Below are 14913 nucleotides of genomic sequence, written 5' to 3' on the forward strand. Positions count from 1 at the left end.
TCCTGAGTAAAAAAACCTTACCTTGGAACCATTACTGCACAATGGCATCCTGTTTTCTGCAAGAGAAAGCCAGAAAAACAATATTAGTATCAGAACTATTCCCATAAACTTCATTAAAAGTGCTGTAGGTCATCCATAAATAACAGGAAATTGTGGAACCTCACTTAAGAAAATGTAATAAAATAAAATCATAACACGTTTGCCAACAAAACTCCATATAAGCCTACATTTGTGTCCTGCTAATGTTCCCAGTTCACCAGATTTTTTACCAATTGCTGACAAACAACAGCCTTTCTATGCAGGTACTCTAGAGATATTACATTACATCAACAGTTTTGGTATACTGATGCTCTGCAAAATGAGTAGCACATTCTACAGGTGATGATGGAATTTCCCTTTATGAATCTGGATGGCAAAATGCTCCTTACCTCAGGAGACAACTGATAAGTCAACCTCAAAGGGCGCACAGCGTCTCTGTGCCTTTGAAAACACAAAACTTCCCCAGATGTGTCAAAGGCAAGGGAAATCACTTGCTTGATCTGTTCAAAGCCATGAAACCTCCTGAGCTGCAGATCACAGTTGACCTGAAACCAGATCCAAAATACCACAAGCGAACAGACATCGTGGGAGTCGAAATGACATTCTTACCTCAGTGTACCCATACTTTTTTCTGTAAGTGAATCAAGAGTCCAACTTACTGAGATCTCAAATGCACAGACTGCTTACCCTTCTTGGACTAGGTTGCAGGAGAATGAGCAGCGGGCAGGACAAGTCTGGCAGGAAAGAATAAAAAAGGTTCTGTGGTGAATTTAGTCTGACAGACAGAGGGAAACCTTTCTGAGCACAACCTATGAATGTCTGGCACCCCAACAACTTCTGGTTGTTGCTGCTCAGCAAAATGAGTGGCCTTCTCTACAGGTGATGGAGAAAGTTCCCTTTGTGACCATTCACTGTTATAAAGATGGTTATACTGTACCTTCTAGCATGGGTACATATGCTGTACCTAAAAAAATCTTAGGGGGCTACCACCAACCTAATGGAAAAGTAACATGGCAACAATGGTCAAACAAATAGTTTTGGCATTACAGTACAGTAATGCCATCAGCCTGTCCACATCTAAAATGACTCATCAAATACACAGGTTCCTAAACCAATAAAATATGTTGTTTACTAGAACAGTATTGCAATGAAGGAAAACTTCAAGTAAAAGATAACAAAAATGATCAAATATTCAGAAACCTAAGTCCAGCATTACCTACAAAATACTATATATTATGAAAAAGGAGCAAGGCACAAGATTTGCTGGATTTCACCCTAACATATATATACACTGAATAACCTTACTAATCCCCTCCAGATCCCTGTTGAAGCTACAAATTTTCCTTGGAACAAGAGGAAAGCAAGTAACTGACCACATCCAGGATTGCATGTCCAACATAAGTTACTTTTCATAACCTTAGTTTCCTAGAGCACAACCATATACAAACTTTCAGCTTGCCTACAACCATTTCATGACCGCCAAATTCAAAAGAAGTATAGTATACTGTACTGGAATCAACATAGGATTCATCCATAGTCAGGGATATCAAATATGTAGAGGGTTAGGAGAGAGAAAAAAAAATGAAATTGTTAAGATACAATAAAGTTTTATACATACTTACCTGGCAGATATATACTTAGCTAATGTCTCTGACGTCCGACAGAATTCAAAACTCGCAGCACACGCCACAGGTAGGTCAGGTGATCAACCCCTACCGCCGCTGGGTAGCGGTAATAGGAATCATTCCCGTTTTCTGACAGATTTTCTCTTCCACCTATCTCCTGAGGGGAGGCTGGGTGGCCTTTTCCGAAAGGGATCTTGATATGTCCTTAACTGTTTCCTGTGGAAGCAGGTATCCTGAGAGCGGGGAAAAAAGTAAAGAGGCTCTCTGCAAAGGTGACACTGACTTGGCTAAGAATGAGCTGTAGACGGACCTCTTCTTGAGCACTCCTGATCCAAAGAGAGAGGCAACTTCTGTGGGTCCATCCATGACCGCCTTGTCCAGGCACGAAAGGACACTGGTCAATACTTCCATTGACACGAACTCAGGATCTTGAGCTCTCTTTGCTAGGGCTCCTAAGGCCCAATCCATGAAGTTGAAGACTTCTAATGTGCAAAACAGACCCTTGAGCAAATGATCCATTTCGCACATTCCCCACGACGCTTTCGCAGAGAGTAAAGAGCGCCTTCTAGATGAGTCCACTAATGCTGAAAAATCAGCGTCAGCCGAAGAAGGGAGGCCTAACCCCATCGGCTCTTTCGTGTCGTACCAGACACCAGGCTTACCTGCCAGCCTAGACGGAGGGCACATGAAAACTGTCTTACCTGCCTCCTTCTTAACAAGGAGCCAGTTCTCTAGACTCTTTATTGCCTTCATTGAAAGCGTAGGTCGCATCTTGACAAAAGAAGGGGACTTTGCCAGTTTGGTACTCAAAAGAAGAAAACCTGGAGGAGGAGGATCAGCCGAGCTAAGCAAGTCCCCAAACTCCTGAAGCAGAAGTGAAGAAAGCCTCCTATAATCCGAGACTCCTACCTCTTTAGGTTCTTCCTCTTCAGAGACTTCCTCCAAGGTCACGTTCGGCGATTGAGACCTTTTAGGTGAAGAAGTCCTGGAAGGTATGAGAGACTTATCCTTCTAGGAGAGCCGTCATAATCTCTGGAGGGAGAGAACTTCTCACCTCTCTCTCTACGGGAAGAGCATAAACTCTCTAGCCCCTTTCTTTTGTTTGAAGAGGAGATCCTACTCCTAGGAGAGCATTCGACTGAAGAGAGGTGATCGCTACTTCCTTGTGCGGAAAACATCTCCCTACTCCTAACCGGAGAGGATCTAGAGCCTATCTTCTGGCGTCTAGAGGCATCGTAAATCTTCCTCAAATCCAAGCTTCTGGGTGGAGAAGATAATCTTCCGTGATGAGACGAAGCATAACAGGAATCGTCTTCATAACCTCTGGGAGGAGAAGGGGGTCTTCTAGGAGAAAGGCGCCTACTAGACTCCAACCTCCTACTAGGAGATGGCCTCCTAAAAGAGCTCTTTACTGGGAGTGAGGTGTCCTTCCTGCGAGAAGGCTCCTTGCGCCTACTTGTTGAAAGGGAGCCTACTAAAGAGGAAAGATTCGCTTGAAGGCCCAACAAGAACTTCTTGGTAGAAGAGCGAATCCCTTCTGGCGAAGACTCCGGAGACCTCATTGCTCTCTTTGGTGCGGGAGAATACTCCGGAAAAGGTTCTGGGCTGGAGTCTAGAGCGCCTCCTTCTGAAGGCTTCCAGGCTCTTTTCAGAGGGCGCGACTTGGAAGTGGAGTTCCATCCACGCTTAGGCGAGGAAGAATCCGAATCGGAGAAACACTTCCTTAGGATGCTTTTTCTACAGCTATCCAAAGCAGCCTGGGACGAGCCTACAGGAACTGCTGAAGGGACGCCTGATCGTTGGGGATACTCTACATCCCCCTTGCGGCTTTCGACATTCCTCCTCCCTTGGGCATGGGAGTCTGAAAGAGGTCTAGGCCTAGGAGCAATGCAGAGTCGGTCAGATGCCCCCTCCACTGCACTGGGGACACTGCACACGTCACTGTACACTTCACCCTTACCTTGATCCATGTAACGCAATTGCTTCTGCAAATTACATATTGACGCTTCCACAGCGGCTCTCTCGGAAGACGCATCTACGAGTTCACTGCGGGGGGAAGGAGCTGAAACCACATAAGAAGATGGCGAAGCTACTACAGGGTTAGAGATACTATCCTGTTCCGCAGAGCAGGATCTACTAGAACTTCTAGCCGAAGCTTTCCTTATCCTATCCTTCTCTAACTTCTTAACATATGCAGTTAAATCTTTCCACTGAATTTCAGTTAGACTCTCACATACATCACACGTATCCTTAACTGAACATTCCCTTCCCCTACATTTTACACAAACAGTGTGAGGGTCCAAAGTAGCCTTCGGCAACCTCACCTTACATCCATCATTTACACACACTCTAAACAGAGTTCCAGGTGTTACATCAGACATCCTAAAAAAGTTCCAATCAATTCCAAATCAATTCAAAAACAGCATATGCCAATAGCCAAAGATCAAATACTTCCCAAATATCCTCAGCGAAGCAAGCAAGAATTCCATGCAGGAGCTACCAACAAAGTTGTTGCTAGCACCGGCGACAGAGAAAATCTGTCAGAAAACGGGAATGGTTCCTATTACTGCCACCCAGCAGCGGTAGGGGGTGATCACCTGACCTCCCTGTAGCGTGTGCCGCGAGTTTTGAATTCTGTCGGACGTCAGAGACATTAGCTAAGTATATATCTGCCGGGTAAGTTGCATGTATAAAAAAAAAAGCACCACATATAACTAATTACATCAAGTGCAATGGCTTCCAGCATGATAGTATCAAAATGACAAATTTTGAAGACAATTTGTATTTTTCATAGCTACAAACCTGAGGTCTTAAAAATCGGATAATTTCTAGCACCTAGCTGGATCCGGTTAAAAAGCAGATGAAAGCAAGGAATCTTGTGATATCTGGCAATGCATGCGCAGATCGGGTGAAGAGAGGTCAAACGCCGATCATCTACGCCAGTCTTTCCCAACTCAGGATGACTTAACAAAAAGAGGGGCGGCTAGAGGTGGGCAGTATAACGTTAAGACCTCAGGTTTATGCTATGAAAAAATACAAATTGTCTTAGAAAAATTTGTCATTTGTTTATACGCAAACAAACCCTCGGTCTTAACAATAAGATAGACTCATACTTGGAGGGAGGTATAAGACATCCTAGACCGGCTGGGGACCTACCCGCCAGTCCAGCTCTCAAAAGTAATAGTTCTTGGAGAGGGACTGAAGCCCGTTGAGAAGCTAGATACACTAATATCTAACCACTCAGAACCTGAGTGACGTACAATGATATATGGGGTAACCATTGTATAGGGAACTAAAGAGAAACTTTGACTGTCCAATAATAAACCAAGGCACTAGGGTTTGTAGTACTCCCGACTCCTCCTTGCCCGGGAGCGGAGCCTATGCTACTAAATAGTGGGTAAGATATTGAATACTGCACGACCACACTACCAGTATGGCTACCTTACTCACCTGTATCAGACCAGTCCAACAAATGACGTGTCAATTCCTTAAACCGGCCAAAGGAAGAAGGAAAGGTACAAGAGAAAGAAGGAGACCAGCCAACTCACTCATTCTCTCATCCACACAATCATCTTAAGTAAGATACAAAGGTGCCCCGTTAAGGGCAACTATGAGTTACACAACCTGTTGGGCAGCCACCACAGGACCCAGGGAAAACGTGTCCATAGATCTGTGGGCAACATCCTTAAGATAGAAGGACGTGAATGTGGACTGGCGTAACCAAGTACCAGTGCTCAGCACTCTATGTACAGCCAAGTTCTTTTTGAAAGCCAGAGAGGGACCAATACCCCTAATGTCATGTGCTCTAGCCTGCACAGACGTGGTGATGGAATCATCAAGAGTCAAGTATGCCTGTCTGATGGCTTCCCGTATCCAAAAAGAGATAGTATTCTTAGACACCTCTTTCTTTGTATGGCCTGTACTAACAAAAAGTCTACGGCAACCTGGTCTAAGGTGCCGAGTCCTTTTAAGATAGCAACGCAGGGCCCGGACAGGGCACAACAAAAGCTCTTGAGCATCACCACCCACAAAGTCAGTCAGTGATGGAATGGAAAAAGAAGCGAACCTGTCATCATGCACAGCGGGATTTTGGGTCTTGGCCACAAATTCCGGGACAAATTCGAAGGACACCAACCCCCAAACCCTGGTGTGCTTCACCTCATAACTCAGACCGTGGAGCTCTCCTACCCTTTTGGAAGATGCCAAAGCCAAAAGGAAAACTGTCTTGAGCGTCAGGTTCCTGTCAGATGAGCGATGCAAGGGCTCATATGGACTCTTAGTGAAGCTCTTGAGAACCAAGGAAACATCCCATGTTGGGGACTTGAGCTCTCTAGAAGGCGACTGCTCAAATCCCTTAACTAGCAGGGAAAGTTCCCAAGAGGGGATGTCAATACCCTTCAGGCATAACACCAAACTCAGTGCCACCCTGTAGCCTCTAATAGCAGACACGGACAAACGTTTCTCATCTCTGAGGAAGGTTAAAATGTCTGCTATTCGCTGAATAGAGGTCGCAAGTGGAGAAAAACCCCGTTTACGACACCAATCACAGTAGATCGCTCATTAGCCTTGGTAAACTGCGGAGGTTGACTTCCTAAGACTGCTGGACATGTGCCTAGCTGACTTCTGAGAAAAGCCTCTCTCTCGGAGGAGATAGTTGATAGCCTCCAACCGTGAAGAGACAGGAATTCTACTGACTGGTGGAACCTTTCTGCATGCGGCTGACACAGGAGATGCCACCAAGGGGGAATCTCCCTTGGAATCTCCGACAACGACGACAGCAGATCTGGAAACCATTCTGCCTGAGGCCACAGAGGGGCTACCAAAGTCATCCTGAGACCCTGTGAACTCATCTGCCTGTTCAGAACCCGACGGATCAAACAAAACAGAGGGAAGGCATACACCTCCAGGTTGTCCCAGGGATGCTGAAATGTGTCTTCTGCCAATGCCAAGGGATCTGGGACCACTGAACAGAACACCTCAAGCTTCCTCTTGTAGCGTGTCGCGAAAAGGTCCAGCATGGGTCTCCCCCAAATCTGGAAAAGCTTGTCTGCCACTTTTTGATGAAGGAACCACTCTGTGCCTAGGATCTGATCCCAGCGACTGAGTTTGTCTGCGACCACGTTCCGTTTCCCTGGGATATACCTGGCTGAGAGCTCTACCGAACCGCTGAGAATTGCCCACTGGTGAAGCTCGACGGTCAAGGCATGAAGTTGCTGAGAAACCAGGCCTCCCTCTTTGTTCACGTAGGCTACCACCGTGGTGTTGTCCGACACGAGAACGACAGTGACCCTCTACCATCCCCCGAAACTCCTTCAGACCCAGGAAAGCAGCCTTCAACTCCAAGACGTTGATATCTTGCTGCTTGTCCTCCAAACCCCAAATGCCTGAAGCGATGAGGCCGCCTAAGTGCGCGCCCCAACCTGTGAGGAAGGCGTCCAAGAACAGAAGGAAGTCCGGAGGGAGAGAACGCAGAGGGACACCCTTAAATAGATTCTGGTCGTCCAGCCACCGACGAAGGTCTTCTCTCACTTCCAAAGACAGTGGGACCATAAACAGGGGAGAGTCCCCCGCCAGAGACCAGAATTCCCCCAGTCTCCATTGCAGAGACTGAAGATGAAGACGCCCATGAGGTACCAGCTTCTCCAGGGAAAATAGCACTCCCAGAAGAACCTGCCACCGATGAGCCGACTGATGCGACTTTAACAGGAAGTTGCACCACCAAACAAGCCCCGTAAACTTTCTCCAATCTCTTGATCCGACAGGAAAACTTGCCACTGTTCGACTTTTCCTGGTTGACTAATATGCCCAGGTCCAGACAGAACCGAAGAAGACGATCCCTGTCTTGCAGCAGCTTCTCCCTGGAAACTGCCAAGACCAACCAATCGTCGAGGTACCTCAGCAAACGGATCCCCTGAGCATGGGCCCAACTTAACACAAGAGAGAAGACCCTTGTGAACAATTGAGGGGCTGTCATCAGCCCGAAGCACACGACTTTGAACTCCAAGATCTTGTCCGCCAGAGAGAAGTGAAGGAACTTCCTGGACGTGGGATGAACAGGGATTTGGAAGTATGCGTCCTTCAAGTCTATCAACAGCATGAAGTCGCCTTCCCTCACGGCTGCCAACACTGAGCGAGGGGTCTTCATCTTGAACCTTGTCTTCCTGATGAAGCGATTCAAGGTGGATAAGTCAATCACAGGCCTCCATCCTCCCGACGCCTTGGGCGCCAAGATGATGTGACTGTAAAACCCTGGGGATGGACGCACTACTTCCTCTATCGCATCCTTGTCCAGCATTTTCTGCACTTCCTCCCGAAGAACTAAGAACTTCAGAGAATCTGGGGGATATGTCTTCCTGAGCTGCGGCTTGTCCGACAGAGGAGGAAAGTCGAATGGCAACAGGTACCCCACCCGAAGGACACCTACCACCCACTTTTCCGCCACGTAACTCTGCCACTTGGCCCAATGGCCAGCCAGGCACACCCCCAAATGTGGCGCAGGAGAGGGAGAGGCGCCCAACCTACCAACGGCCCCCTTGACCTCTGTCCCTGGGGCCTCTTCTTGGTTTAAAGGAACAAGAGCAAAAGGGGCGTTGATCTTGAGACTTGGGCTGTGTCGAACGGGAAGGCCCTGCCAAACTCGAGGTCCTCAATGGCCTACCAGGCGACGATCTCCACGACTGCTGCTGGACCGTGGGAGGAGGAGGGGCCGGACATCTCCGAGGGCAGGACTCTGATTTAGACATGGCTTGGTGTACCAGTCGGTCCTTGGTGTCAGCCTGGCGTCGGTCTATTGCATTTTCGAGTTCTGTCCGTGGAAACAAGAATTGCAACTCCAACAGATCACTGTTCCTCAAGGCCAGCAAAGACTCGGTGTCGAGCGACCTCTCCATCCTAGACAAAGCCGCGTCCCTCCTAACCAGAAGAAGATTAGTCCATAAACTGGCACTGAGGTGAGCAAGATAAGAAAACGCCTTGCCCCCGGACTGCATTAGACTGGCAATGGAGGCGGCACTCTCCAACCCTTTAGGGGACCTGTCAGAAGCTATCTTGGTAATGACCACAGACCAGAGGTCCAGCCAAGAAAACCGTCTGCAACATGGCGGCCGCCAAGATATTCCAAAGCTAAGGCTTCTTGCGGAGGACAAGGACGGAGCCACTGACCTCACCTGTTCCAAAGTCAAACCCGGTTTCAAGCGAATGACGTCTGGATTAAGGTGGCGTGACAACAAAAATGCAAGAGCTCGTAGCATAGTACTTCCTATGTCTTGTGAGAGGTGGGGGTAGGAGTTTGGTAGAGCCTCTAGAGCGAAGTGAAACGTCCCGGTCAGAAACAGAGGCGTTAACCTTGTGCAAGACCAACTGAACGTGCCCCGACAATGGCAGCTGAAGAGATGATTTGGGGTCCTGAGTAGCTCCCACCAAGGTTTCCAAGCAAGAAGAAGTGTAAGACGCCCGAGCCTGAGTCCTACTTTCCAAATTGTTGAACCCACGAATGAGATCAACAACTTCCAAAAAGGAAGACAGAAACTCCTGTGTGTCCCCTTCTTCCTGCTCTGGCACCGGCGACCGACGATGAGAAGGATGTGCAGGCTCTTCTAACACGCCTTCTTCACCAAAATTCACAGAAGGGTTAGCAGCCAAACAATCTGAAACCCCTACTAACCTATCTGGGCTGGGTCCAAGCGTCAGCCTCCAAGACGGACCCACTGTAACACTAGGCACATCACTTACCTCAACAGGTGACACCAGACGTCCATGAACGGACACGGGCGTGGCGGCCGTACGTACGTGAGATGGGGGGAACTCAAGCACTCGAGATTGACGGAGAATCCCTTATAGTCGAAGTCTTGGAAGCACCAGTTAAGAGGCAAGCAAACACTCCGGCTGCACCACCTCTGTGCTCACTACCTTCGACCTCTTGACAGGCGCCTTCAGTTCTTTACGGCGACGAATAGGCCTTGGAGAAGAAAGAGCACTAACATCACGTGCACGGGCAGGGGAGGTTGCAACACGCTCGTGATGTGCAAGGACGGAAGGGGGGGCGGGGTGGTTGCATGTCCAAGATTCGGCGGCGAAGCAACCCCTGCAGAACACAAATCACTAACGCTGCCCGAAACCACAGCACTCTTGGGAACACGTCCGCGTTGTTCCTCCCTCGACGGCGAAGGAAGGGCAAAGTCCTTAGCCTTCCAACACTTGATACGCCGACGAGGCGTAGAGGGGGAAGAGGGAAAAGAAGACAGCACTAGCTTCTTATGCGTACTCTTCTTGTAAGGCGGGGACGAAGCAACATGTTTCCTACCAGTCCTCCCAGCCAACTTCACATCCAATACAGAGTCCAACCTCTGAAGCACTGCCTGGCATATGATCTCGGACTGACGTGCCAGAGAAGGCTCCAAAGACAAGGAAGGGAGATGTTGCGAACTGGGCGGCAGTGATGACGTCGCGGCAACCGGGAGATACGTCATCGATGGGAGTGACGTCACGGTTTCCCCTCTGTGCGAGGGGGAAAGACGCCACTGGCAGAGGAATACACAAAGATGGACCCCGTGACGTCATCAACGGGGCTGACGCCGCAGCATCACTCCGATACAAAGCGACGGCGGACACCGGCGGAGTAATACAAGATGGCCAACTGCTCCCACCCGCGGAGAAGAGGCCGGGAGGAGGGGGGATGGCCTGGCTGGATTGGGAAGGGGGGTGCGAGCCTCCGCAAAATGCGCTAGCAACCCCCCCCAAGGAAGGGGTACCCCCTAGCCCAAGCGCCTTCCAAATCACCGCCCTTTGGGACGCCTCCGACTCTGGAAGAGAAGAGAATGATAAAAAAAAACCCTCACCCTTCTCGGGAACTGAAAAAGCTCCCAAGGAAGAGGGGGCTGCATCACAAAAAATACCCTGGCGACCTCCCCATACAAGGAAGGAGATGCAGGGACAACGCTACTATGGGGGTTGACTACTGCGGAAGACGAAACATTGGGAATAGGAGCAAAGCCCTCCCAAGTGGAAAAGAGTGGAAACTCTCCGAGGTTCCCTCTTACCATAAAACTTCCTCCACTGCTCCTTAGGCCATGCCCGGCATTCCGTACAAGGATTCGTAATCATACAAAATTCGAACAACACCTACTGCATGTGATGTGAGGGTCTGTCTCTAACGAAGCCAAAAAACGAGAACACAGGAACCCAGGAACTCCGGGGCACATACGCTGACGCCAAGGAGGAGCAGAAGAATCCATAATACCAGGTAAAAACACACACACACACACACACAGTCAAGGAAACGAAACGGGCAATGAACCGGGAAAAGGCCACGAGAGGAAAAACACAACTCTCGCCCAGGCGGTTAAGAAAAGGCTGGCGTAGATGATCGGCGTTTGACCACTCGTCACCCGATCTACGCATGCGTCGCCAGATATCACAAGATTCCTTGCTTTCATCTGCTTTTTAACCGGATTCAGCTGGGCGCTACAAATGATCCTATTGTTAAGACCGAGGGTTTGTTCGCGTATGAACAAACTTAATGTACATTTATATCAGATCCACATCTCTACAATCCTACAAAATATTGTTAGGATGTAAATTAATGTGCAATCTTTCCATTACCACAGTTAACATCCTTTAGAAAAAAATATTAGAAATTACAGTCCTTACAAATATTAAAAAAAAAGTTTATAGCTATTAATGCTTCCATTCCTGAACAATATACTGTACCATAATATATAAGTATTCAGTAAAAAAAAAAAAAAAAAACACACAAAATTTCCCATTAGAAATAAATCTAAAAGCATGCAGCAAAAGGAGAGAAAAAAATAAAGAAAGAGAAATAGTAGTCTAAAACCAGATTTTTTTTACTCAAAAATCTTAAAAGGCTAAACGGCTCATGGTGTTCACACAACTAGTATGCCTCAATATGTATAATCAAATGCAGTTGTTATACAAACCAACACCTATTACAGTTCACCAAAGCCTTTGAAGTTCATGTCCAGGTTAAAGCTACACTATACTAATAACCAACAGTGGGCCATGGATTAGCCCTATCCAGTTACCCTTTAGCTGGAATTCTCCTTCAATGTGTGATAAATATGGAGACCAAAGGGGTAAAATTATCATAGCTCCGGCCAAGAAAGATTTGGAATTTTCTTCTATCTGACTTCAGACTTCCTTAATTGACTTTTTTTTTTTTTTTTTTGGGGGGGGGGTGGGGAGGGAGTGAAAGAAGGGCTTCAACAAGACACTCATAAAGACCACAGCACACACCACAACTGCAGAAATAGTACAAGGCTGATTTACAAAGATGAGGGCGGCTTCCACCCTTCTCCCTTTCCAGCCACCCATTAACCTTGTTCCACAAGCTTCAATGACCTTTCCAGCTTGTGCGTGCTGAGGACATTCTGACATTAATGTCTCTATTCCCACTGGAACAAGCACGAAAAAAGTATCACATTAAGCTTTAAATCCAAGTTGAAATCAGTGAATGTACAGAAAATGGAGAGGCATTGACTCAACAACTGCAGCCAAAAAAAAAAAAAAAAAAAAAGGGATGAGAATCCTTTTCCTCATGAAAAATAGCTAAGCTACCTTGTAACCAGGTTTCGAAGACCAACCTGGCTACCTGTTGCTGAGGGATGCTATGGCAGTAACCAGCATATTCTAGAAACATTTTACTTAAAAGTAGGGGTTCTCAAAACGACTTTTACCTGAGTAGGTAACTTCAAAAGTGACCTAAGATTTTAAAGAATCAACAAAAATAATACATTGATCAGTGTAACCATTCTCAATTTACCTGAGGAATAGGGATTTCTGATAGTTTTTCATGTAACTAACAAATTTGACATTTACTTTTATAGCAAAAGTTTGATCATCTAGTACAACCCCACGTCCTTTGTCTACCAACTGTGAGAAACCACATTCTGGAACACCACTTTCCTTTCTGGGGTAACAACAAAAGAGGAAAACAAACAACCAAGGAATGAAAGTAATCTACGATTTTGGTGTCCTACCTTGGGCTAGGTAGGCATGTCCTGGGATGGCAAACACCAACCAGTAAACACTCCCCACAATAGGCTATCTAGGTTAGGCTGCACAGTAAAATATATTTTACAGTGCCTAAGGTCATGTTGGGTAGCATGTCAGTCCATCAAAAACCATCACAGCTATAGTATTTAATATCTCTATTTTATTGTACAATAAAGTTAAAAAATTTTAAATTATTTTTCTCATTCAAACTGCATTACACATTTATACACCAATACAGAAACAGTTGAGGATGTGAAATCTACTGTAAACCATACTGAAAAATATTGCATTATGTAGTAGTTATTTTTATTTCAGGGTGATGTAAGGTGGTTAGAAATTATGTCAAAGAGTACCGAGACACATTTAGAAATGATGTCCAGAGAGTATTGAGACAAATGAGTGATTAGGCTGGCAGTAGTTGAGGCGAAATGAAGTGCGTCTCCTAGGGCAAGCAATACGTACTAGCCTTGTGGAGACGCAAAATTTTCAGACACACAGTAGAAAGGGATAATAAAAACCAAAAGGAAGAATAATACTAGACCTTTTACCCATATGAACTAGAGCTCAGAAATGCTTTCCCTAGAAGAGCAATGAACCCTTAAACATAGTGTACCCGGGGGTCAATATAGACACGGTGCGCAAGCCACGCGGAGACGCGTGTTTCCACTGGGCCATGCGCTCTGCATATCCACAGGCACCTCTGTGGAAATTAATTTTTCTTATCTAATTTTCTTTACAGGTTATAAATACAGGTTATCATAAACAGTTTTAATATATGACATAAGATAAATTAAAATCAAGCCTAAATCTCTTTCCCTAATCTTCGGCTGGAGGTTGTAGAGCTACAAAGCCGCAGTCAGCGACAGTCTACAAAAAACTTGGGTTTAAATCTAAAACTAGTGTTAAATCTGCAAGACTGTCCATCCTAAATCAGTAATTCCTGTATAGTACGTACCTATGTATTATAATTAGTTAATCTACATAAATATTTGCCTCTAAATCTAGTCATTTACATTGAAGAAAGTAGAATCTTCATTCGTAAAATGACAAATTTTCCAAGACAATTTGTATTTTTCATAGCTACAAACCCAAAGTCTTAACAATAGAATAATTTTCTAGCGCCTAGCCGGATCTGGTTAAATCGGAGATGAAAAAGTAGAATCTTAGGACATCTGGCAACGCAAGCGTATGTCAAGTGAAAACCAGTCGAAGACCGCACACCCACACTACCGCGTTCAGTCTTTTTCTTAACTGCCTGGGTGAGAGTCGCGGTTGCCCTCTCTTGGCCTTTTACCGGGTTCTTTGCCCGTTTTCACAATTTTTGTTTTTAATTTACGTATTAAAAGTTAAATTCTCATTCTATGGGCTTAACGTCGTCCTTCTTTGATATTGGTGCAACCTGCATACCATTGAAAATTTTGTCTCCACGAGGCCAGATGAGCCTCCAAGAGGACATGTAAAATGCAAATGCACCGAATTTATGGCTTAATAACTCAGAAACTATTAATGATAATCCAATTCTGACTGAAACATATGGAAATACAATCATTTATGAATAAATTAAGACATAGAACTTGAAAAAAATACTGGCGCAATGCATCTCCATTGGTCCCCTTACCCTAGGCTGTTAGACGTAAAAAAAAATATTGCCTTGGATTGGCTTCAATCAGAGTAACTTCAAACTGTTTATTATGTAATATTTATTTGCTTATAACGAGATTCACAGGAATTTTAATTATGTGGAAAATATGTAAATTCAGAGTAGTACTACAGATCCCCACCAACTAAGCAGGAATATTAGATCCATAGAATGAAGTGGATATGCGGATTGGTATTTTAGAATGTAGCTTTGAAATAATCTAAATATTATACATCAAATAGTAGTATAAACCTATAAGGGCTAGATTCATTTCCCCCTCTCCTCTACCAGTGACCCTTTAAACATATTGTGGTTGGCCTTGATAGTGACACATCTAATGACACATAATGCAGACAGTGCATATTGAACACCAGAAATAGGGTTTGTTGCTAGTTAGGCTAGGCAACTAGGGCTCCAAGACTTCATTTCCAATACTTTATTTTATATAGGGTGTTACAAGTGTGTTTTCAGTTTCTATGACATTCTGCAATGAACGGGAAATTCAGAGAACTAAGAGGTTTTAGAGGTGTAACAGGAGGAAAACCTCAGTCACAATGAAAGAATTGTTAGAAGGTAGAAAGTAAAATGGAAGGAAGA

General features: G+C 45.7%; 1 protein-coding gene across 1 annotated transcript in view; it reads right to left on the reverse strand.

The window, feature by feature from the left end:
- Positions 1-14913, reverse strand: part of LOC135218472 (uncharacterized) — a 124918-nt gene that overhangs the window by 82467 nt on the left and 27538 nt on the right. The window contains exon 2 of the mRNA XM_064254797.1: positions 22-56. Within this exon, the coding sequence (XP_064110867.1) occupies positions 22-56 (35 nt within the window). The remainder of the gene's footprint in view (positions 1-21; positions 57-14913) is intronic.

Source organism: Macrobrachium nipponense, chromosome 9, assembly GCF_015104395.2.
Source record: "Macrobrachium nipponense isolate FS-2020 chromosome 9, ASM1510439v2, whole genome shotgun sequence".
Taxonomy (NCBI): domain Eukaryota; kingdom Metazoa; phylum Arthropoda; class Malacostraca; order Decapoda; family Palaemonidae; genus Macrobrachium; species Macrobrachium nipponense.